At 42.5% G+C, this 26,169-nt stretch overlaps 1 protein-coding gene and 1 long non-coding RNA gene across 2 annotated transcripts in view; one reads left to right on the top strand and one right to left on the bottom strand.

Moving 5' to 3' along the window:
* The window catches only part of ANKRD55 (ankyrin repeat domain 55), a 396,197-nt gene that overhangs the window by 12,443 nt on the left and 357,585 nt on the right, over positions 1–26,169 (bottom strand). The window contains exons 15-18 of the mRNA XM_081826855.1: positions 25,278–25,338; positions 16,345–16,473; positions 6,426–6,610; positions 2,312–2,479 (exon numbers count right to left, since the gene is read on the bottom strand). Of these exons, the coding sequence (XP_081682981.1) occupies positions 2,312–2,479; positions 6,426–6,610; positions 16,345–16,473; positions 25,278–25,338 (543 nt within the window). The remainder of the gene's footprint in view (positions 1–2,311; positions 2,480–6,425; positions 6,611–16,344; positions 16,474–25,277; positions 25,339–26,169) is intronic.
* LOC145722719 (uncharacterized) overlaps positions 9,309–26,169 on the top strand; it is a 67,788-nt gene continuing 50,927 nt past the window's right edge. Inside the window, exon 1 of the long non-coding RNA XR_014147193.1 lies at positions 9,309–10,005. This is a non-coding gene — a long non-coding RNA (uncharacterized LOC145722719). The remainder of the gene's footprint in view (positions 10,006–26,169) is intronic.

Raw genomic sequence — 26,169 nt, 5'->3', positions numbered from 1 at the left:
TTTTTTTTTTTAAAGATTTTATTTATTTATTTGACAGAGAGAGAGAGAACACAAGTAGGCAGAGAAGCAGGCAGAGGGAGAGGGAGAAGCAGGCTCCCCGCAGAGCAGGAAGCCTGATGCGGGACTCGATCCCGGGACCCTGGGATCATGACCTGAGCCGAAGGCAGCCGCTTAACCGACTGAGCCACCCAGGCGCCCTCTGTTATTCTCTTTTGAGGCCACAATTGACTTAGTGCTTTCTGTGGTACGAGTTAATGATGAAACCTGACCCATGTGCATGTCCTAAAAGCCAGATTGCAACATTACTTTTCGGAGTGAGATACTGTAATCTGTAATTTGAAAAACATCACCACTTGACTGCATATAATTCATGTTTTCCTTTACAGGTCACACAGTGTGTAATTGAATCTTTACTTCCATGATGTATTTTTATCTTCCTTCTTTCACCTTCCACTAGGCTTTCTGAACTATTGAACACAACTTCTGGACCCCTGATATTACCAGAGAGAGCCCCAGGGGATCTCTAACATTCTCTAAAGTGGACCTGTAGAGACTATTTCCCTGTGTGAATTAATCCTACATAAGTGTCTTCTACAATCTCTCCTCCTTCTGTTACAGACTGTGATTTAGGCCAGTGGGGTCTCAGAGTGCGGTCCACTGAACCCTGCAGGTGGGGTCCCTAATAGTCTTCAGGGGTTACATGAGGTTAAAACTATATTCATAATAATATCAAGATGTCTTTTTCACTGTGCTGCTTTTTGCTCCAAGGGTACAATTGAGATAGTGAGTGAAAGTATTGGGCTCCTTGGAACAAATCAAGACAGTAGCATCAATGGACTTACATTTAAAAAAACTGTCATTTAACTTATTAATGTCCAGTAAAAGTGATTAATTTTATTAAATATTAACCTTCGAGTATACATTTTTTTTGACAAAACAGGAAGTACTCGTAAGCAATTCCACTATATAATGAAGTATGACAGTTGTCTTGAGGCAAAACACTTGTGTAATTGTTTGAGTTGCCAGCTAACCCAGGCACTTTTTTTTTTCACAGAACACCATTTTTATGACTCATAGACAAACTATGGTTATTTGGAGTTGCCTATTTGCAGAAATTTTCTCAAAAATGAATAAAATAAGCCTGCCATTTCAAGGTAAACAATTGACAGGAATTGCTGCCAATGACAAAAGTCCAGTTTTCAAGCAGAAATTAGAATTTTGAAAAACCTGTATGCACGCTGTAAGCTTGACAGCTTCCTGATACATAAAGGCTTTTCTGATAAGATCAGTGGTGATATTAACAAACGTGATTTTTAAAAATTGTATAATGAAATGTGTCATTTGGAAGATATTCACAACTAACTGAACCAGTATTTTCCAAATGACCAGAGCAAGATGTTATAAAGTCATGCACGGGTATAAAACCCATTTAAAGTGCAAGGTAGACTAATGGATTTTGACACAACAGAGTATAAAAAGTTCATTGATATGCCGACAGTCCACATTGCAACTAACATTTAGGAAACTAACACTTGTCAAGTTTTGGTGTAATATCAAAGAAAAAGTATCCAAAATTATCTCACAACACCACTGAAATATTCTCTTCTCCAACTACATGTTTATGCAAAGCCAGATTTTTTTCAGACACTTCAATCAAAACAAAGTATTGCAAGAGATGGAACACAGGAGTAGATATGGGAATTCAGCTGTATTGTATCAGGCTTCTGTTAAGATATCAAAGAGATCTGCAAAACAATGTGAAGCTAGGCTATTCTTCTCATTATAACGTGTTTTTGGTTTTGGAGAATAGGTTATTTTTAACTAAAAACATGGTATTTATGTCAACATGTAAATGTAATGGGGTTAATATTGCTTTACGTGAATAACTAAATAAATAGTTTATTAAAAATTTGTTTTAATTTCTAATGCCATAAATATCGATAGGTGTAACTCACGTCCACAAAAGCTCTCTGGGGTTCCCCATTTTTAGAAGTGCAAAAGGGTCCTGAGAACAAAAAGTTTGAGAATTGTTGATTAGGGAAAAAAAGAAGATGAAGAGACCATGGCATAAAGGGAAGAAGAAAGGGAGAAAAAAGAAAGAAGTGCCAGTTGAGCGGGCATCAGGGCTGATGGATTTGGGCTCGTGACTGTCATTTTGTTCCACCGAGTTGAGAACATGTCACCCTCTGTTAGACAATGGCAAACACAATATTAAGGTAATGCTGGCTTTGTACATCAGCAAGTTCAACAATTGTAACCGATTTTATACATCGCTGAGAGGAAGAAAACCAGTGACTGCTGGTGCACTCACCTGCTCTCCTGGGAGAGGAGTCTGATGCAGGCCGCGTGGCCGCAGTACAGGGCGTAGGCCAGGGGCGTGCTCTCCTTGGTGTCTCGCAGGTTGCTGTCCATGCCCAGCTCCAGCAGTGACTGGACACAGTCTGCCTTCCCTGCAGCTGCAGCCCAGTGCAGCGGGGTCCTGGGGGACCACAGGGGAACAACACAAGAGTCAGAGCACAGACATGGCCCAGGTTGCTTAGCTGGCGACAGGTCCTGTTCAAAGTCTGGGCATGGCCTGAAACACATGTTGCTATGTAGGCCGTGGAAGTGGTAAGCATTAGATGCGGCTTCAGGATGATGGTGTGTCTGTCAGAGCCTGTCCTCTAATTCTAAGCATCCCCTGGCCTACTGCCTTCTCTGGCCTTCCTGAGAATGTCCTAGAAGAGGAAGTAGTGGGTCAAAGGCTGTGGATAATTTTCAGGCTCTTTATACACAGGGCCAAGCTGTCTTCTAAGAACATTGACTCAATTTAGCCACCTACCAGCGGGGTCCCTATTCCTTCCCTAAACTGAGTGTTATCAGAGCCTTCAAAAACCTCTGCCAGTTTGGTAGGCAAAATGATACTTCAGGGTTGTTTTCTTCTGCATTTCTTTAATAGTGAAGTTGAACTTTTGAAATACATTTTTGTCATTTGAGTTTCCTCACTGAAATGACTCAATATCTTTTGGCTGTTTTTCTGTTAGATTATTAGTTTTTCTTATTATTTATGTGGGCTCTTTATGTATTAAAGGTATCAATCTTTTTGCAAACATTTTCTCTAATTTGTTACTTGACTTTTAATTTTTTAGTGATTTTCCATAAAATTAAAAAAAATAACCATTAATCATCTCTTCACTTTCGTTTCTTTCATAACTTTATGCTTAGAAAGCCCTTCATCAGCCAGAAGGTAGGTATATATTCATCAGTATCTAAGCCTTTATTAAATTGTAAAACCAGTATTTTCTTAGGAAAAAAAAGCAAGAGACTGGGAGAAAATACTGTAATTTATAAATTGCCCTGGGAAACGCTCAGTCCTGAGGCAGGAAAGAAGGGCATGGACAGCTTCTCCTTGGCTTTGTGGTGGGGCCTCAACCTTGGGCAGAAGGGCAGCCAAGTGGGCTCTCAGACATGGAGGCAGCTGAGGGGCTCAACCGAGAAGGGCTCAGTTGGGGCTATCTATGAAGGTATATGTGAGCCTTAATATTTGGAGAGTAGCCTTGTCCCCAGTGTGGCCAGTGCCCCGAGGTGTGGATTGTATCTCCTGTCAATCAAAGCATCCTTCACCTCAGATTATGCTATGGGCAGCAATTTGAGACCACTTAATAGGACCATATTTTTTTTCAATATAGTGATCAATCACAGTGCTTATTTGAATATGTGGCAGATGTGATTCATTCCACCCTACTTGAGAGAGGTCTCCAGACAATGTTTATTATGAAATAGGATGAGGCACCAGCCAGATTATGCCATCCTGTTTAGAGGATATATTGCCAATAAATTCAGTAGATGAAGGGCTGGACATCAATTTCGTCAGGTTTACTAACACATGACCACCCACTGTGGAGCAGCTTGAAATATTTCTTCACAACAACTGTGAAGACTGACTGTTTTAATTCTTCGGACTACCAACATGGAAAAAGAGGTCCGGAAGAACAGTGGGGAAACTGAAAATATTTTTCAGAAAAACAAGGGGCATATATAGACAACTCCTAACTAATACACATAGAGCTTTTGTGCGCCATCTGTAGTATCCAATTTCAAGTGATCTCAGCTGTAATTCCTTTCTTATCTCCAAACTTCCTGCAAACACAGCAGACTGGTTTCAGCCATCACAGCGCGGAGTTGGAGGGTGAGAGCCCATGATGGAAGAAATTCATTAGGGATGGCCGAGGAGGTAGTCTCTGAATGGCAGGAAATGATGGCTCTGAGCATGCAGCATTGGTTGAGGTATCAGCAGCTATGGAATGATTTATAGGACATGTAAACATCCCCTAGAGAATTCCCAGAAACATGTAGCGGGGGGAACTTGATAGAAGACTATCTTTCCTGAAAATAAATGGGTTGGGTATTAAAGCCAAGTCTGACCCCAGGGGCTGATGAAACTTGGGACATTTACGCCACATAAGCTACTTCTGGGTCACATGTGCTGTGCCATCAATCTCGGGCTAATTTACACCATGTTTTATTTTAATTTTAATTTTTTAAAGATTTTATTTATTTATTTGACAGAGAGAGACAGCGAGAGAGGGAACACAAGCAGGGGGAGTGGGAGAGGGAGAAGCAGGCTTCCCGCCGAGCAGGGAGCCCGATGCGGGCCTCGATGCGGGGCTCGAATGCGGGGCTCGATGCGGGGCTCGAATGCGGGGCTCGATGCGGGGCTCGAATGCGGGGCTCGATGCGAGGCTCGGATGCGGGGCTCGATCCCAGGACGCTGGGATCATGACCTGAGCCGAAGGCAGACGCTTAACGACTGAGCCACCCAGGCGCCCCTACACCATGTTTCAAATATCATAGATCTATAAAGTACTTTAATATCTAGGAGGACTAGGGCCCCCCACATTTTCCCTCTATTTTTTTTTAATCACTGCCTTATTTTTTTTTCCTTTTCTTCAAACACTTTCTGTGAAGAAGGAAAAGACAGGAAATCACAGTTACTACAAATGCTTAAGGTACTTACACCTCTGAAAATTTTGAAAAAATTCTAGTACTGAGGCAAGCTCATAGTTTCAGCGTGAAGGCACAGCTGTGTGAAGCAGAAAACGTGAAACAAAACAGAGGGCAGGATCTGTCAGCGCAGGCTACCCAGCAGAGCCTTAGAGCAGGAACTACATCCTCCTTGAGACTTTACTTCACCTTGAACTCTCCTTGGACCTTATCTTTTGTACTCTCTTCCCTGAGGCTTGTGGAGCTGGATTTTCTTTGCTAAGTGTGTAATAATGCCGGATGGGAAATATCCTCTTCAGAGCTGGTTCTAAAAGTACTTTGAACTAGGCAAACTCTTCTCCAGCCCTCCTTTCTTAAGACCCGAGCGGAAGGCAGACGCTTAATGACTGAGTCACCCAGGCACCCCAAATGTGTTGCTTTTTTCGCCTTTTGGATTATTCACCTTTTCTCTTCATATAACTTCAGTCCCGCTACTGTCTTACCTGCTCAGGATCAACATCTGCTCTTAGGAAAAGATCTACTTTCAATGACCTATACTTTAATTTTAATTATAGTCATGTTAACCATCTCCAGCTCCTGAGACTCAGATGCAATCCAAGATTTTTCCCTTGTGTTGCAAGGATTTCAGATATCAGGGAGTAGGAGGTGTTTCTGGGAGTTTATCTAAAGTTAGGATAAATAGGTCGCTAATGTTGCAAGAGGGTAAAAAAAACAAAAACCAAAAAACAAACATAGTGTGTAAGCCTTTTACTTATTTTCAATAGTCTTGTTTGTTGTTAGATTATTCTTGTATTTCCACTGAGTCAATGCTTAACCAAAAGAAAGATTAGATAAAGAGTGTAATTGAAAAGCTCCAATAGTTGATCATGGGGATGAAAAGCAATGTGGATTAAAAGTTCTCTGGAAGACGAGGGTCCAAGTCTTCCTTTAAATGCTAACTACCTCTGAGATAAGTCTCTTCCCCTTTCTGGATCCTTTTCCATGCCAATATATTTTTAATGATTGGGGGAAAAAAAGCTTGATAAAGTCCTATCTGGTTCTGAATACAAAACCTCTATTATGCTCTTGTCTGGATAACAAGAACTTGTTAACTTTATGACATAATCCAGGAATGAAGAAAAAAAAATAAGACTTACTGTTAAGAATAAAAAAGAACGTATAGCAGGAAGTTGACCTACAGAAAAAGCCTTCTGAGAACGTTTAGCAAAAAGTGGAAAATCTGACAATACTGTACAGTCACAGCGTTTCTCTCCATAACAATGATTTTTCCTGCCCTGACTAAAATAGAGCAGTTGTTATTGTCCCCAGCACATGGGTAAACATTACTGGCAGTGAGGAGATACTCATATAGGATAACCCCTTCACCATGTTCTTTATTCTAAGATTAGCTTTTGGAGAAGATGACTGGTAGTCCCCAACACGTCCTGAGTGGCCGCGAATACCTGTCGTCCACATCCAGAGCCTGCAGGTTACACTCAGGCACTCTGGCCAGCTCATTAATGATGTCACTGAAGCCCGCGGCTGCGGCAATGTGCGCGCATGTCTTCCCACTCTCGTCGTCGTAGTTGATGATGGACGGACCCTGGTGGTGGCTCAGGATGATGGAGCACAGGGTTCTGTTTCCACTCTGGGGAAGAGAGGTCAAAGGGAGTTCATGAGGTCCAGCCCGGGGCTCTTCCCTGTCTACACATGTTGAGATAAAATACAAAGAGGAAAACAAATGCAAAAAGAAAAGGAAAAAAAAAGGGAAGTAAACACATTTTATCAAACCCTCCTACACAGTCCCACTAGCCTCTTGTCACTGCCGGGATTTTTGTTTCCCCAAAGAGCTAAGCTGTCTTCTACGATTAGCCAGCTAAGAAGGACTTCAGTTAAATACAGGAATAGTTGACTGACGCTGGAGCTGGTCCAAGCAGGGGCTACCTACCCAGCAACTTGCTGCTCAAATCTCTGTGCTTTCTTTCCCCGCCTGTGGCAGAGGCAGACCCCTGAGAAGCTGGAAGAGTGAATTCTCATGTTAACAAAATGACCATGAGAAGTACTCACACTGGTGGCATAATGATGACCAAGATGATCCGGTAATGGTCAAATGGCTACAAATTGCATGAAATTTAATCTCCAAAACTCCTTGGTGAAAGGAAATGGATCATAATTAAGTAGCTAATCAATAAAGAAATCAACAAATACGAGAAAGAAAGAACTTCAGGCAACCATGTAAATTGGGCCTATCTCTCTATACAGATCTTATAAACTTTTTATCTTTGAAGGGAGGCTATTATACCCTCTTTTTAGTAAACTGTTCCAGCCTTAAAAGCCACCAATTCTTCCTCGAGAGTGTCCTACATCTCTTCAGATTGCACAAACAGGTGAGTAAAATCTGCATATTACTGGTTTGAATACCTTTTATTGACCTGAAAAATCAAAAAAACATTGCATGAGCATTTGCAATGTAAGATGACAATAAATCTTCAGGGGCGAATGAAAGAAATTCTCATTTTATATCATGCAATAAAAAGTCTTATCTTTCAGATTCTCCTGGTATCTCTGGAAAGATCATAAAACGATCCAAATAATTCGTTAGCATTTTAATTTTCTCAGTGAATCCTCAGAGAGACCTTGGAACTCCATGCACTAGGACTTATGGGTGGAATGGAGGTCCCTCGGAGGCATTCAGAGCAAGTTAAGGAAATGGGAGAGGCAAGTTGTTATTCTGGAAACCCAGCATGCTGGGGTCAGAGACCCGGGCAAGAGAGAGAGTTAGATTTTTTTTAAAAAGCTGTAATTCTGATATGCTTCAAACACTGTTCAGCGGCTACCTCCAGATACATTTTTCCATGTAAAATTTCCCGTTGATCTTCTTCCCACTTTGTTACCCTGTTAATGTACCCCCAAGGTTGCGTTCTAGAACTTGAGTCAGTTTTCACAGTTCCATGGAATAGCACTCATTCATTTCACCTTTCCTCTTCCTTTCCCTCCCTTGTCTATTTGCACTCTGGGCTCTCTGGCTCTCCGGATTTCCCATTACTCAGCTGGCTGCTGGCTTCACAATGAGCCATTACACTGTGACCCCTGGATTGTGCTTCCAGTGCATAAGGGGACAGCAGCTGACAACAGTCCTGAAACCTCTTGCAGGACCAAGGGCCAGGAGCCCTCACAGCTCTCAGGAAGAGTGCTGAGTGGGTGTTGAATGCTACAACCAGGGCCAGATACATCATGTGTGGGGCTCAGGGCAAAATGAAAATATGGAGCCCTCTGTTTACACAGCAGGGCACAAGCTTATTCCTTCTTGGTGTCTTTCTTGACATGTCACAGTGATTTTTATTTGTTATTTAGTGTTGTGCTCCTTTGGGCTGGAGATTCTCACCCATTAGAGTAAACCCTCATGGGTGTCTAAGGACCCCTCTTGCAACCAGGCATATGCTTGATCCTGACCCTCCCCAAGTCTTTGTCCAGACCCCTTGCCAGGGGGCTGAGAGTTTGTCCTAGGGAGGCAGGGAGGAAGATACTGGGAGCCACGGTGCCACTGTCCTATCTGACTTCACTAACAAAACAAAAATTCAAAGATAAAATTAATGAGAATTTCCAGATGGCAACCCCAAAGCACTATACCCAAGCACAGGGCTCCCTTCTGAGCATGGGGCCCACTAGGGCTGTATTGGTCACATGCCCATTAAGCGGTCCCTACCCACAAGCTTCCTCCTTCTCCTCCACTCAAACCCCCTCTTTCCACCTCCTCCCTCCATCTTCCCATTGTCTCTAATGACTTTAAATTATTTGGATCAATTGGTGAAGTGCGATGGCATGCCTGTTACCAGAAGTCAGCTACACTGAACACATCCAAGCTTTTGTGCCTGCTTTATCAACTTTTCTAAGATTCTTTCACCTGATGTTACTTAAACATATTTTGAAGGAGTCTAAAATACATCTAAAACAATCAAGAGCCCCCACCCCCACCGCCAACACTGACACCTTTTAAAAAAAGTACCAACCATTTGAGAAGGAAAACAGAAGCAAAGAGTTCAGTCAGTTCAGTAAATTTATTTTGTTTACAATCTCCTGGAAGAGCAAAGGAATTCAAGTTGCCAAGGTGATTCCAAGGGCAAAATGCCCTGTCACAGTTCTCCCTTTGAGTGGAAGAGGGAGCGTCAAGCACAGATAGAAAAAACAAAATCTCCTCACCCTGTGTCTTCCTCCTCTCCTGACCCTGAGAGCAACCATTTTGGAAGTGGCAACACTGACACCTGGGCTGCTTCCCAGGACCTCTGCACCTGCCTCTTCTGGACCCGTCAGCAGCTCCCCTGGGAGCTGAAGTGTCACACACTCCAGAACTCCAACCCCTTATCTTTTTCCTCCAAAAGGCCTCTGTCTTGAATTTTCCAGGGAACTTCTTTGTCTCTACACCTAGCTCTCACTTATACAACATTGTCACTGTATCTTCTTTTCTCTGATAAGAAGATACTCCCAGAAATAATGGGAAAAGCTGTCTTTACCGAGTGAACATTGTGTGCCTGGCACTGTTCCAAACATTTTCACGCACCAGTTCATTTCATCCTGACAACAACCCTGTGGGGTAGATCCTCCTCTGATCCCCATTTCGTAGAGCAGAATATGGCGGCACACGGGTTAAGTAACTTGCCCAGGGTGACAGCCAAGAAGTGACGTAGCAGGACAGACAGTCTGTCTGCAGAGCCCTTGTGCTTCACAGCTACACCATTCTGTCTCTGATAAAAAGGAACCCCGTCTGTTTATTTGATCTTTCATATTCATAGTGGAGAAACGAAAGTAAAAAACTCCTGTTTAGGTTGCAACAGCAGTAGCAGTGATGTGTGCCTGGCCAAATGAGACCTTTTTCAGAGTGAAACACGAGGTCTTTAAAAGCCTCTGCTCTGAGGGTTGCCATGGTGCACCCTCAGAGGAATTTGAGGGGCCCGAGAGAGCACTAGTCTGTGAGCTGGGGCCTTGGCTCACCGGTTTCCTGGTAACCGCATTTCCTTCTTGGCAAGCTGGCTGTGTCAGGCAAAGGTAGGCTCTAGGCTTGGGAGGCCAAAGGGGGTTACAGAGACCAAGAAGCACCAGAAGAAATGGGATGGTGCCCGCAATAGCCCTCAGGAAGAAAGGAGAGTGGGGCTTCCCCTTGGGAGAAATGTCATTAAACAGGGGAACTAACAATATTGTACAGGTCTTATTCTTATGGAGCTCTGGAATTCTGCACTGGATGACCAGATGAAGATTGTGGATTTGTTTCTCTGTTTTCTGTCGTATTTGTTCTGTTTCTGTTCATGGATAATTCATACAGTTGCCTTCATGTGCTCTGAAAACTGCTGGGGACTATAGTGCTAGTCATTGTCACTTTATACCTCATGAGGGAGGGTCCATAAGAAGCCTTGTGTGATATAATGATTTATAAAAAATATATATATGGTCATTCAGATTCCTGAAAATGCTTCAGAGCCATAAAGGTGAAAGGGGTGTCTTGTTATTGAAGAAGGTGACTTTTGGACCCCACCCAAGGGTGGGGCTGGTTGCCAGGAGGGCCAACCGTGTGATCAGAGGGTTGGAGCTGTCAGTACTCCCACCCAAAACCTCCAAGGAGGGGAGAGGGGCTAGAGGTTGAATCAGCCCATGGCCCAGGACTTACTTAATCATGACCGTGTAGTGAAGCCTCCATAAAAACCCAAGAGGGCAACTTTTAGGCCCTTCTCAGAGAGCTTCCATGCTTGGGGAACCAGAAGGTTTCCATGTGCTACCAAGCCAGACCCCAAAATCCATGAGGACAGAAGTTCCTTTCTTTGGGACCTCACCCTATGTATCCCTTTAACTGGCTGTTGATTCCTCTGCTTTATCATATCCTTTCATAAAATGGTCAATGTTAGTGTTTGCCTGAGTTCTTTGAGCCACTCCAGCAAATTAATTGAATCTAAGGAGGAGGTCACTGGCACTTCCAATCTGTAGCTGGTCAGTCAGAAGCACAGATAACAGCCTCCTTGAGACTGGTGTCTGAAGTGGGGCATGAGGTGCAGCTTTGTAGGACTGAACCCTTCACCTGTGGAACCTGATGCCATCTCCAGAGACACAGTGTCAGAATTGTCTTGAATTCTCAAACACTCTTAAAGACCTTGCCACACACACACACACACACAAAGTTGAACTAATATATAATAATTTTGCTGCAGGCAGACTGCTAAAAAACAAGATTCCAATGTTCTGACTGCAGATGCTTTTTATTCTAGAAGACCTTCCAAAGGGTCTTAGTGGGAGATTTTGATTGAGTTGGTTATTTGCTAACACATGTCTGGAGAATTAGTACTTAGAGGGAACTCCAACCTCCCTCCTTCTCTTGGAAGCAGTGGCCCATTTGCATCACTTGTTGTATGACGGTGACCAGATAAATGGGAGGCTAGGATTTTAGGTCATAAGCCAGAGCCAGATGCATCAGGCTGGGAATACAGCTTCGAGGGAACATCTACCAGTCTACACAAGGTGAACATTTGAGAGTTGAGAGCCTGGGGCTAACCAGAGAAAAAAGATACCTAATAGCCTAAAGTCTGAACCATCTTCATGCTTAGCCCCTTTGGACACAAGCTTTACTGCTTGGCCTGACTCCAGAGGCCACTGTACCCCAAAGCCTGGGGCTGACTGCCCTGGAGAGCTAGGGCAAGACAGAAATTGGGGGGGATGGGGCATGAGGCATGCTGACCCTCCACTGCTGAGCTACTTCATTTCATAGGTTCTCTAATACCATAGAGGAAAAAAAATCTCCTTTCTTGCTGTGTTAGTGTGTAGAAAGGGGCTGAATTCTACTGGCTGTCTGACAAGATGGAGATCTCCAGGAGGGCTCTCTCTTGTCCTTGCTAAATGTCTGACTGGGAATCTTTCTGCTGAAATGAAGCCTAGCAGAGAGTAACTCTCAATAAATATTTGCTGAACAATAAATAAATGAGTAAAACAAGCCTGACAAACTATAAGCACATTGCCCTTAAGCACATAGTCTAGAAGGGAAGAATCAGCCATTCCACTGCTTGCAACACCAGTCCTAGACATAAGAAAGTACTAGATGGGCAACTCAGAGGGAACAATTCTGAAAGGGAGCTCAACAAAGAAGGTGGCATTCGGTTGGGTCTTCAGGAATAAGAAAGAATAAGCAGAAATTCTTCAGGTGGAAGGGATGATGTGAGAAGTGCAAGAAGGGTTTCACCAAAACAGAAGAGGGTGACTAAGGTGCAGACAGAATGAATCTCTGTGATGTATTGAAGAGATCATTCATATTTCAGTATGATTGGAGTAAAGCCTATATGGGCTGAAGAGGAGATGTCAGGAAGTGGGTGGGGCGTAGGGAATGTTTGTTTACAACCTTTTAGGGGTAGTCACTGATCCTCACTGAGGAATTGAAGAAAGTCGTAGATGACCTCCTCAGAAAAAAGTTTGCTAACATATTCACACACTCACACATAGCATATTTCATACAGTTGTAGCAGTTTTAGAAGGGACCTGTCTTGTTAGTCCTTTTTACCCCCAATGCCAGCCCAGGGAGTTTGTTCTGTACCAAAAAATGGAACTCACTAAAAGTTTTTGAGCCAAGGCCCAACAGTGACCATAATAACTGTTTTGGTGGAATAACAATTGTGTTCATACATTCCTTTGGAATTTGTAGAAAGAAACCTTGGTGGCAATGTGAGAATAGAAGGGACAAGGAAAGGGCTGAAAGTAGGAATACAGATCCCAAAACTGTTCAGATGAGAGATGGTAGAAGCTTGATCTAAGAAAGTGACAGTAGGTGTGCAAAATTGTCTCCATTTGTTCTTCTGGGTTTACTCTCCCATCTTTTTTCCATCCTGCTCTTCCCTCTAGCCTGTATGAATTGCATCAAATGGGCTCCCTTGCCCTATGGCTTCTGGTTGGGTTTGGCCAATGAGTGACAATGACAGGAGATGGGTGTAGGAGGACAGAGATTAGGGTATTTATCGTTCAGTTCTCTCTCTGCCGGGCCAAGGTTTGGTCATTCCATCAAAGGCTACACCTACTGTCCTGGGACCTCCCCTACAGCTCCATCTTTTGCTGTGTCTTAGTAACCACCCCTTCCCATGCACTCTTAGGCCCATATGCCCTAATGGCAACCTGCTGTGGTATTCGAATAGCCTCTTCAGGAACTTCTGCCCAATTTATCCCATCATGACTGGGCTATGTTTCCTGCTGTGACCCTGACCTGTACAGCGGGGATGGAAAGGAGGTGACAGAGATGTGAGAGCTGAGGAGGTAGAATTGAGGGGTCTTGATAACCAACTAGATATGAAGGGTGATAAGGAAGGAGTGTGGACCATGCAAAGCCCTTTGGCTTGGGCTACTACGAGGACGAGAATGTGATGGGAAGGGAAGACCATGGGTTAAGTTTGGACATGTCCAGTTTGAAGTACCTGGGAAATGATGTGGAGATGCCCAAGAGAGCTAGAAATGTGAGTCTAGAGTTTCAGAGAGAGGTCAGGTTTGAGAATCTTCCGAATAGAATGATAGTTGATACAATGGGCTTTCTGAGGAAGAGAGGAAGAAAAAGACGGGGGACTGAACTTCTGCAGGGTCTCCTGGGCAGACAGGAGAGGTGAATGAGGGCAACGGGCCCACAGGAGGGCATCACCAGCTACCAAGGCCCCTGAGAGATGGGGCAGAAGCCCAACCCCAAATCACTTCATGGGCCTAATGTTTCCAATCCTTCCTGCCTGGTTATCTGGGTGAAATACAGAGGCTTTATTATTTTAAAGTGCTATAGCTTTAAACATGGGCTCATATGGTCCAAGAGAAAAGCAGGAAGTTTGGGGAAAGGAATAAATGACAACGGGAAATAGACTCATTCATGTGGAAAAACCGTAAAAGGAGCACAATGCTGGTCCTGTGCTATAAATGAACCAGAAGGCTAAAGGAGGCAAGTGTAATCATGGTTTCAGCTGACATTTGGAATTACCCTTAGTCTTCTTTACAGATTAAAGGGCAGGACACACCACTTCTGAATTTCACTGCTAACCACAAGGACAGAGAGGGTGCATGGTTCTCCTACAAGTGTGACTCTGAACCTTTTAGGGGTAGTCACCAATCCTCACTGAGGAATTGAAGAAAGTCGTGGATGACCTCCTCAGAAAAAAGTTTGCTAACATATTCACACACTCACACATAGCATATTTCATATAGTTGCAGGGGTTTTAGAAGAGACCTGTCTTGTTAGTCCTTTTTACCCACAATGCCAGAAACACAGTAGGTGCTCAAGAAATATATATTAAGCAATTGAGTAAATAAATGAATGACGCAGAATGCTTACACCAAATCATGGTCAAAATGCAAATATCTTAGGTAGGAGTAGATAAGGTTTTAGCACCCATTAATATGAATTCATTTATCATAGCAGTTTTCAACCCTCGGTGCACATTACAATCTCCTGGGGTGAAGGGAAGCTTTAAAAAAATATGGATACCTGGGCTCTACCCCAGAATGGCTGAAAATCTAAGGGTGTGGGACTTGCATATCAGTATTGCTTAAAAGCTCTTCAGATAATTTTAAAGTGCAGACAGGACTGCGATCAATGTAGCAGGTTAAAAGCTCTATCATTTAGTAGAGAGAAAGTATAAGAAGATGTGGGTATGATAATTAAGCTGTTGTGGAGGAAATCAGGAACCATAACAAAAACGGTTATCTATTCTAATTACCTAGCACATTACATATTGCTGTCATATGCACACTCTCATTCATACCCCAAAGACACACTGAGAGTTATGCCAAGAGGGATTGGTGATTTTTCTCAGATCAAAACCAGGTCTGTCAATGCCAACAGATTTTCTGAGTTGAGTACTGAGTGTTCTTTTCATTTTGCCAAACGGCCTCTTTGAGGATAAGAGAAGGGGTTCCCACCCCTGAAGAGTCCAAATCAGAAGGTCTGGAGTGGGGCCTGGGAACCTATCATTTTACAAGCACTGCGGCTGATTCCACTGCAAGGCCGGGACTAGAGCAGTAGCTCTACATTGGGGGCAGGGTGGAGGCCGTGGGAGCAGAGATGTGAGCCCCATCCCAGATCTGCGGAATCAGAATGCAAGGGTGATGAGGGTGAACACAGGAAATGCTTGATTTGGAGACCACTCCCACCTCAGCTGAGCACCAGCACATATGGTGGCCCAGCCAGAGGACGGGGCCCCGGGCAGGGACGGGCATGAGGGGGGACGGGGTGGGAGATTAGATACTGAAAGTAGGTAGGAGGAGGCTACAGCAGGTGGCGAGAACAAAACCAGTTTTGCTCACTTTGCAGTCTTGCCCAGAGCTAGTCGCGGTACAGAGTAACTGAACAGCCAAAGTTGGAGGGACAAAACCAGAGCAGTTTCCAAATCACTTCTGTTTCAATTTTACCTCAGGCCTGAAAGTGCCAGGTGCCCTTCTCTGGCATGCTTGGCACGTGAAACAACTGGGTGAAACCGCGGGCAGGGCAGGCAGAAACCCCTCTCACAAGGATCCTGGCCACAGCTCAGCAAGGCTGATGAAGATGAACAGTGGAGGGGTCTCTGCTTGGGTATCAAAAGACAGAATGGGCTGGCAAGTTTGTTGAAACGATGCATAATACTACTCTCCTCTGAAGGATGGAGTAGATAACTCTGAATTAATCTATTCTTCTAAAATAGAAAACACGTCAATAAATGTGAGCTATGGGCATTCTTTCACCTTATTCTCACTTTCCCCCTCTTTGGGCTATAGATTTATGGGGCCTATTCTGATTTTTTTGGTCATGTGTTCTGAGATAGACTCCCTTTTGTGATCATGGGATAGTGTTAAGAGGCATGATTTTCATTGCTCAGCACAGAACTCAGGGTCACCTGGAATAACTCTGCTTTGGAGGATTTGGAAGAAGAGAGTTATGGTCCAAAGACTTTGAAGGGATTTTCCTAATAAAACTTTGAAGGTTTATCCTGGTGCACCATGAGCTACTTAGCAAGAATGGGGATGGAGAGAGAAAGAGAGCAAGCAAGAGAGGTATTGTGTGTATGCATGTGGTGTGTGTGTGTGTGCATGTGGTGTGTTTGTGTGTGTGTGTGTGTGTGTATAAAATAGCCAAAGCAGGCTCTCTTCCCCCTCTGTATCTTGGTGGGGTTTCTTCTCCCCAACTGATGCACCCAAATCCTCCAAAGGGACAGGTTTGCTGTCGCCCTTTGGTTCTGAAGGGACGGGAGGAGGGCAGCATGAATCTTCCTTGCTCTAGCACACATATAATCTCCACATCAGTGCAGTGGCTGCACCTTTGATAATTCCACCTTTCAGGTCTGACACACTCAGAGAACTTGTAACATTGCTTTACACCATCTAAACTGGAAACAGGTTTACCGGCCAATTTCTCACCTGGACTGCCCAGTGGAGAGCTGTTTTAAAGTCTTTATCCACAAGAGTAGGGTCTGCTCCCTTCTTCAGCAGCATTTGAGTGTGTTGAGGCCGGTTGTGGAAAGCTGCCCAGTGGAGTGGTGTCATTCCCTACAAAACCACGGTCAGAAAGGGGAAAGGTGAGCACAGGCTATCAGGAAGGACAATGGAGCTCACACTTCCTCCCCAGACCCAAGGGCCACCACCAGATACATTGGTTGCTGCCAGTCAGTTCATTCATTCCTTAAACCATTCAGTCAAGGGCGCCTGGGTGGCTCAGATGGTTAAGCGTCTGCCTTCGGCTCAGGTTATGATCCCAGGGTCCTGGGATCGAGTCCTGAATTGGGCTCCCTGTTCCTTGGGAGCCTGCTTCTCTCTCTCTCTCTCTCTCTCTCTCTGTCTCTCATGAATAAATAAATAAAAAAAATCTTTAAAAAAAAAAAAAACAAAACCATTCAGTCAACAGATATTTATTGAGGTTCTGCTTTGTGTCAGGAAAACAGGGATGGAGAATACTACAGTGAATTAGATAAACAAGATCCTTGCCCTCATGGGAACTGCAGTGTGGTAGAGGAAGAGAGACAACAAATGCAAATGAGCAAAAGGATTTTCCAGATGGTGCCATGCTATAAAGAATGCATACGGCATGGTGTGAGGGAGTAATTGTGGGCTTAGTGACTGTTCTGCATGGCCTCTATGAGCCAGGCTGGGGGAACAGAGTAGCGAGCACCAAGCCACAGAGGCAACCACTTGTGACTGGGGTCACACTAAGCTGCTGTATCCCACCACAGGGGGAAGGGCATTGTTTTACTGCAGTATCCCCAGTGGCTACAACAGAGACTAGGTAAATAGCTGTTGAATGAAAGAATGAATGGAGAGGGAGAGAGAACCTTGTGAAATGAGTCTGGAGAGGGAGGCAGGGCTGATCCTGGGATGTGGGATGGGGGATACAAACTCTGTATAAAGCATTTAGATTTTAGTCTAAAGTCAATGGAAAGACAGTGAAGGGTTTTAAGTGGATGTTGACATGATCTGATTTACCCTGTTTAGAAGAAATCACTCTGTGGCAGCTTGTATGAGCCCATCTGGTGAATCTCAGCTTCTTTCAGAGCTTAAGGTCACACGCTTTAGACATCATTTAATAATACAATGAGCTTATGCTGGGAAAGGTAACCATGAGGACCAGTATTATTTGGGAGTGTATTATGAAAAGATGGCCTCTTCTCCTTGCCCACACCTCTCAGTTACACAAAATATGTCTAAAATGACTCTAGATTAAGATGCTTGGTAAAGGGGGTAAAGAGTATGGGCAGCTTTAAAGTTTTTTTCATAGTCACCTCTGCAGATAACATAAAGGTAAGAGTCTAATACTTATCAATCCAATGGTCTTTATGAGTTCTTATGTAGATTAATTCACCAAATCCTCCAAACAATCTTCTGAATTAAGTACTGTGCTGAAGTCTACTATGTGTTCCCCAAACTCTATGTCCTCTTCCTCCAGGGTGCACAGGGTACATTCCCCAGCCTCCCAGCAGATAGGGGTAGCCTTGAGACTGAGCATTGCAATGTGGACAGAGGGGGTGGAAGCCCCTAGTAGGCCTGCCTAGAACACAAAACCCACGCGGTCTCCCACACCTTCTCTCTTTCCTCATCCAACAAATGAATGCGGAGAACAAGACTAGAGAAGATTCCAGAACCATGTAATTATGAAGCCCAGGACCCTGACTGATGGGGGAGAATCAGGCTACCCTGTCAACCAGGACTGGACTATGATTCTAGCAAGAAATAAGATTTTATTGTGTCAGGCCACTGATATTTTGAGTTGATTGCTATAGCAGTTGGCCAACTCTGACAGGTGCCGCTGTCCTTCTCGTTTTACAGAAGAGGAAGCTGAGCTCTAGAGAAGTTCCCAAGTCTGTGAGTGAGCACGGAACTGAATCTAGGGTTTGAGGTTTACGGGGGCACTGGGATGAGAATGTTAATCCCCTACACCAGTTCGAAAATTCTAAATCATTATATTATGGTCTGCTTTCAAGTTGCGAGAGTCACATAAGTGAGATATGCTCTTGAGGATATTTCAAGAAATTGGTTCCATACGGAAAAGAATGCTAATACAAAAGCAGGGGAACTTCTTGTTCTTATTCTGACAGCTGAATATTTACTGAGGATTCAGAATAACTCCATGCATTTCAGTAAGTCCTCTTCATTGTAAGTGTGGCCCATTGGAACTAGAAATCTGGACTCAAGAGAATCAGATTATCTTTATTACACCTGGATTTCCCCTTCCCAGTGCTGAGTCCCATTTGCTTCAGACTCATTGGCTTCATCATGAAGTGCTACCAGTACTCAGGGTTAAAGACATCAAAGAAAATTTGAAGACACTGTAGTGGAAACTTCATGAGGGTAGGTCCTTGTCTGCTGTCTGAAGCCCTAGAGCTTAGAACAATGTCAGGAACATTGTAGGTGCTGAGTAAGTTGTTATTTAAAATGAATGACTTCTTAACTGTCCTTGATTGAATTTTTTTGCTTTTGTAAAATTTAGCTTTGCTTTTAAAAACTACATAAATAAAAAAAGGCAAAACATGACTTCTCCTTTATAGAGAATCAATTTGTCTGATATGGTCATTGTTACCAACTCTTCAACTGAAACCTGGGAGAATTTTTGATCAGTTCTCCAAATAGGTATATGGCAATCACTCTATGCATAGGTATGATTTACTGATATGAGAACTCAGTATGAAAATAAGGTTATGAATTAAGTTCTGATGATGCACTGCTAATCCTTGTCTCCTAAACACAACAGTTAAACTTCTAGAGTTATTTCCTTAAAACAACCCCACCCAACTTCAGCATGCTTTGGTAAAGTGGTGGGGTGGAGCACTAGCATTTTTTGTATATCTACTTCCTGTCAAGAAATTTATATATATTACCTCATTGAATATTTATATACATACACAATCCTAAGGGGTAGGCATTTGTAGGCCCATTTTACAGGTGAAGAAACTGAAACACAGGTTAAGTAATTTGCCTAAGGCTATGGTTACATGCCATAGTTGGGATTTGAATCCAGGTCTCTTCAATCCTGGAGAATACCATTCTTCCCACACATCAGGCTGGTAGTCTTTCATCTTGGAAATGAGCTCAAATGCTGGAGAATTCTTTTCTTTGTGATTTTAACTGGATTCAGGGTCATCTAACTTTTTGGAATGGTGGTTTTCATTAGTGTAAGGGTCACCATCCTGTATTATTATTTGTTGCATTTGGCATTGCCTCTAGGCTCTTACTAAAAACATAGCTGGTGAGTATTTATTTTTGTAAGGTATTGAACTATAGATTTTCTTCCATCCCCCACCCTGGAATTTGGGTGATCATCTGACCCTAAATCAAGACTTGAATCATTCCATTCCTTCTTGAAATAATAATAATTATAAACACATACACACACATTGTTTATATTACACTACAACAGGCTGCAAATAGTCAAGTCAAGGGAACTTTTCCATTGCTGTTTTTTCAACTGGGCTAGTGAGCAATAAAAATAAATCCCCTTGAGTTAGTAATACGAAAACCAAAACTTTCAAAATCAGCTTCAGTGCAGGCCCTGGCATTGCACAACCCTCTGTGTTGAAAGCTTGTAAATAAGTCACTTTACAATTAAGCTCTGTGGTCAATGAAACAGGAAAAACAAACAGATCATTAATTGATCAAAATTGATCAAAATGTTTTCGGAAGATCTTTTTTTGGAATATCCACTGCAGCAGGGGTTATAGCCATGGATAGAAATCAGGCTTTGTGTGAGCTTAGATCGAAGAAATAAATTACATCCTTACGGTCACTAACTTCAAATTGAAATTTAGCATCTTCTTTAAATATGAATATAGGCAACCACTGTTAACAATACCTGTGACTTTGCCAATGATATAAATCACAGATACTTTTGTATTGCATTAATTAGGGCAGATATCTTAAAATATTGTTTGTATGCATCACTAGTACAGTGTTATTTGTCCCACCACTAAATCTTAATGCATTAACAAGCAAGCTTGCATATCACCATTACAGATTTGATCTTTATAATATTTTGATAACTGTTTTTCAAAATAACTGGTTTCTTTTGTAATCCTATGTATTTTATTTTAGGTAGTTTCAAACATCTTTCTACAGATGGATGCATCAGCTTCACCAGCACACCAGAGGTGTCCATGTCATAAAAATGGACAAGGACTCCTGGCCTAGAGTCTACAGCACATTTTCTGAAGATCCCAAATGATATAACATCTTATTTTTTTGAGAGTAGATTTTTGTCAATAATTAAAAGTCACCTGGAGAGTCAAGTCTGATAAATAAAATGGGTAACTGAATTGGGTCAACAAAACAAAGAGAAAGGGCCAATAAAATAAAATTATTTTAAATTTAGTAATTCTCTATCTATATACACAAGTATATATTTGGGGTGAGGGCTCTACTATGTGCAAGTTACTGAGCTAGAGTCTAGGGATCCAAAAATAAAAAAAAGATATGGCCTGCCTCTAGATGCACAGGGAAAGGAGAAGGTGAGGGTTCTTAAGTAGCAGTGACTCTACTCCATTTTTTTTAAGGTGTTCATTTTTAGGATAAAAATTCTGGAGCATTAAAAAAATTTTACTTTATTATTTTACCTTTTGCTAACTGTAAAGTAAAATAATTTCTAGAGTCAGGCACTGTTTCTATTGATTTTGCCTTGACAGTGCACAGTCTCTGCTTATGGTTACGTCTTAGGGATGTTGTAAGTGAATTTAGTGCTAAGACTTATATCCAAAGGTTCACATCTGGTTTTGCAACTTGGATTTATTTTCTCAGAGCACTGTTATAATGAAAGTTTGGATTGTCCAGGTCACTCACAAAAATCTACTTATATCAGAATGTGCATTCAACATAGGATTAACAATATATCCTAAATACAATTAAAAACAGTGCTTCTCTGGATAAATGCATTAACAGTCCTAAACCAGATGCCATTAGTTTGTAGCCCTTTTTGATGGAGCACTCTTCCTGTCAAAGCTAAAATGAGAGCAAGAGAGGTTAGATTCCAGGAGTTTAGCAACTGGTCAACTCCCTGTAACTGCAATAGACAGCCGCTCTCTATGTCAGTGATTTCCTCTGAGGTCCAGAAGAACAAAGGCACAAAGGACAATCTGACCCATTTCGCCTTTCCCTCTGTGTTGAAAGCTTGTAAATAAGTCACTTTACAATTAAGCTCTGTGGTCAATGAAACAGGAAAAACAAACAGATCATTAGAACAGAACAATTACAAGAAAACTTAGCATAATGTAGTTATGTCTTGTGGGGTTAGGGAAGGCCTTCTTTAAAAAGACATCAAAAGCAAAAGCAGTAAGGAATAAGAATGATCACTTTGATTATATCATATTTTAAAATTTTTGTACTAGAAAAGACATCACAGACAGTTCTAAAATGAGCAATGGACTGTGAAAGACAATTTGTAATCCAACAGCAGGCAAAGGATTAATGTTCAGAATAGAAAATAAACTATGAATCCATACAAAAATGAAAAAGTAACTCAATAAATGAATGGACAAAAAAATCTAAAGAGGCAAGTCACAAAAGAAGATATAAAAATGGCCATTATGCCTATGAAATGGTACTCAATCTCATTAGCTATCAGGGAAATGCAAATTAAAACAACAAGAAAACATGACCAGCACACTATTCAACTGCAGGTAGAGCTATAAATTGATATAGCCATCTTGGAGAAGCACCAGTCGTGTGTATTGAAAATAAAAATGTACACCCTGGTTCCCAACATTGGTTTCTAGAGAAACGATTGTGTAAAATACTCAAGGAGGCTTGTATAAGAACAGTCTTTAGAGGAGTGTTTGTGATGGTGAAAAATTGGAGACAACCTAAATATACGTTCATAGGGGAATACCAATATAAATGGAGGTATTTTCATAGGGTGGAACATCATGAAGCCATTAAAAGGAATAAGCCAGATCTATATGTATCAACATGAATAGAGCTCTAAGACATACTGTTGGGTGAGAAACCAAAGTTGTAGAACAACATATGGAGGGTGATATCTTTTATGTTACAGTCCACAGTGCCTGTGAATATACAGAAGACTTTGGGAAGGAGACACATCAGACAGTGATTACCTGGGGGCTAAGGTGGTAGAGTGGAAGTAATCAAGGACTTACTATCATTACTTGTAATATTTAAATTTTTAAAAAGCAAATGTGTTTACATATTACTTATACAAGTAAAAATTAATAATGCAAAAAAAATTGTTTTAAATCACTGAGCTCAGATCAGGACAGTTACTAAAGTGATAAATCATTTCCCTGATATGAAGTACTACCTCATGTTTTATTTTACTTCAACAGTTAGAGGAGAGAGGCTTCTTTCTTCCTGTCTCTATTCTGTAGTTTCAGTTTATAATCTAATCTATCTCTTAACAAAGTTAGATTTCTACTAATGGATCCTTTAATCTTTCATCATTTCTGTGATAAGCTTGGGAGTCCTTCTGTTACTCTTGGAAAATAATTTCATTCCGACTATGTAGAGGTATGCCTTGCTCTTTCCTCTTGTGTTAGAAAACCCTAATGCTTCACTGGCAGCATTAACTTACCATTTCCCTCATTTCTTTTGCCTTTGATCTTTTTCCTTCCTGTTATTTAGCAGATGCAGGGTGTGCATGTGGCTATGCTTTAACTGTTATCCCCTCATATATAATGGAGACTGCGTTGTGCTTGGAGCTCATTGGCAAAGTGATTGACGGAGGGGGAGAGCAGGCCATTGCTTATTCAGAACACTGAGAAGCCCAATGTAGGCAATCTACCAAGGTGGTGAATGAAAAAGAGCCTTCGCTGTGTTCTTTCCATGTCAGAACTGTCCTCATTTCCCAGTTGTAAAGAGCTTCTAGCCCTTATAAATTTATACAGATTGACTCATACTAGCAATCATATGTATATCATTGCTCTGTCTGTGTGTGTACACACATAATATATATATATATTCTAAAATAGACAAGAACTAGCACTTAGATGGGTTTCAGATGTGCTGTGACACGTCCCAAAGAGGAAGCTAAAACATTGGAAGTAAGTGTCCTTTTTGAGGTCCTGCTCTCTGCACATAAAAGCCACTGGGTCACAATGCTGGTGTTAACAGTGGGAGGAATCTCCTCTGAGAGGTTACTTTGCATAAGGAACTGGAGACATTTCCAATATTTAGCACATATTATCTGAAAAGTGTAACAATTACCACTGTTAGAAAGATCTGGGTCTAATGTCACTGTCCCCAGCAGCCAGGGGCCTTGCAGGGTGGGGAAGAATAGGGAACCATGACTTTGCTGGAGGATGTTCTTTTAGCTGAAGACTGAACGGAGTTGGAGGTCTATAAGAGGAGTTAAGCTTTAGGGTAGGAATGACTGAATTTGCCCCCTTTCTAAGAAACGCCAGTTTTGCTGGGTGAGGGTACGAGTGGAGGTAGAGGAAGTGGTTGTCAACTTTCCCAAACTCCAGAAGTTCGTGATCAGTTGGCAAAAACTGTACCACTTGGGATGCCTGGGTGGCTCAGTCGGTTAAGCGTCTGCCTTCGGCTCAGGCTATGATCCCGGGGTCCTGGGATCAAGTCCCACGTCAGGCTCCCTGCTCAGGTAGGAGCCTGCTTCTCCCTCTCCCACTCCCCCTGCTTGTGCTCTCTCCCTCTCTCTCTTTCTGACAAATAAACAAATAAAATCTTAAAAACAAAACAAAACAAAACTGCACCACTCAAGCTCCCTGCTTTCATACCATGGGCAGAGTAGTCAGAGAGTGCTTTCTCATTGCTGGTTCTCATTTTTAAAGCAGAAGTTTAAAGCAGAGCAATCCCCTCGTTCCGAGGGTTTTGCTTTAAGCCACTGAAGACATGGGGAGTGAAAGCAGCATGTGACCACGGAGTCCGGTGGTGTCCAACCTCAGACTGAGGTTGTGAAGAAGGGGCTTTTCGGTGTGGTCATTGATGCCAAGCCAGCTGGGAGGAACCCTGTAATCAGAAAGCTTGAGAAAGATGAGGGCCCAGCCCTGGAGAGGGCACTTCCTCCTACACTGCTGTCTCTGGCCACCTGGCTTCCTTGAAAACAGTGTAATTTGGGATTTTCATGCATATGCATTTTCAGTGCTATCATGCTTTCTCAAGGTTATCAGACATTCTTAGTAAAGTGAAGCCAAACCAAGCACATATTATATTAAAACAACAACAACATTAAAAACCAGGTATTTAAATCGGTTTAAAGAAGCTTGTTAAAGAAAACAGGCTGGTTAATGATAATCAGTCCTGTTTTTTTTTAAACAGTTAAGTAGCTAGAATAAGATCCTAAGCTACTCCGGGGCAGCTCTGCCTGGTATCTGGTAACAGTCCTGCAGGAATTTTGCTTGAGAGTCTGTATTGTCTTCTTGGAAGCCTTATGTTGTCTCTGCCACATAAAGGAAACAGCAACTGTGATCATTGGCAGTAATGATGTGGGCCTCCAGAGCATGGAGCCTGGAATTATCCTCAATCTGTCATCTTTCTCTCAAAGGGAGAGCAATGGCAGCCACAGCTTGCCCTTGATGTTTCTGGGACTCAAGAAGACAGGAAAGAGCAACATTTATTTCTCAATATCCAGAGGGAAATTACAAAATTTCAGTGGTACGATAGATGCTTAAGTACTTAATGCAAGAAATCCTTCCCTAGTAGAAGCTACCCATAACCAGGGTGGGGATAAATTTCTGCCTGAGGGTTAAGAGTAGAGACACAAGCTCCCCTCTCCGGGTAGGAACCCCCAAATGTGCTCCATCCCCTCCCTGAACCTTTATGAGAGAAAGCGCTGGTTGAGAAAAGCCCTTCCTTCTACCCTGATAGGTGTAATGGCCAACTGTTCCTTGAGAGGGCAGGCTCACCTCATTGTCCTGGTGATTAATCTCGCTGAGATTTGACTGTTGCACCAAGACTGTTAGGAGCCTGTGAAGAAAAATAGGAGAAGAGGCTCAAAAGAACAGAATCTGTATGAGAACATAACGCTAGAAAGACAGTCCATTGAAGGCCTCCAAATGAAGATGGGCCCTTTCTGTTTATCTAGGGGAAAGAGCCATAGAAAAGAAGACAGTGTGATCTGTGAGGAGGCACCTGGGGGGATTCCTCTCTCTCTTCTCCTCCAACCTCCTCTCTGTCTCAGTGCCTCGGCTGGGGGTGGGGCACAAAGGGCATGGAGAAGGTGAATCTTTTTTTAATTTTTAAAAATTTTTTATTTTTTATTAATATATAATGTATTATTTGTTTCAGGGGTAGGGTCTGTGATTCATCAGTCTTATAGAATTCACAGCGCTCACCATAGCACATACCCTCCCCAGTGTATGGATGGGTGATGGATGTTGAGGAGAAGGTGAATCTTTAGGTTCATCTTATTCACCAGACCTGTGTACCTATGCGTGCATTGAAGAACTAAAGTCCTCTAGTACTTATTCTTTATTCTTTTACATAACTGTATACAATGCTTTCAAATTGCTTCACCATCAGTACACGGGTCGTGCCTTTTAAATGTATAGATTATATAAGGAGACAGCATTTACAACTTCGCTTATTTTTTACAAAACATACAAATATCTAAGCATGAAATGACACTAATCAGTGTGAAACAACTATCAGTGATTCTCAAGTTCAAGTTTTTATCTCAGTTGGGTCCCACACTTGGTTGACGGCGGTCAACACCGTGAGAGAAGTGGCTGAGTGCAGTGGTTAGGGACCCAGAATCTGGAGCCAGACTGTGCGGGTTCACATCCCAGCCCTGCTACT

The sequence above is a fragment of the Leptonychotes weddellii genome, chromosome 7, assembly GCF_054177405.1.
Source record: "Leptonychotes weddellii isolate Sample4059 chromosome 7, ASM5417740v2, whole genome shotgun sequence".
Taxonomy (NCBI): domain Eukaryota; kingdom Metazoa; phylum Chordata; class Mammalia; order Carnivora; family Phocidae; genus Leptonychotes; species Leptonychotes weddellii.
The sequence above is the reverse complement of the archived record's forward strand: the minus strand, read 5'-3'. Positions and strand labels throughout refer to the sequence as shown.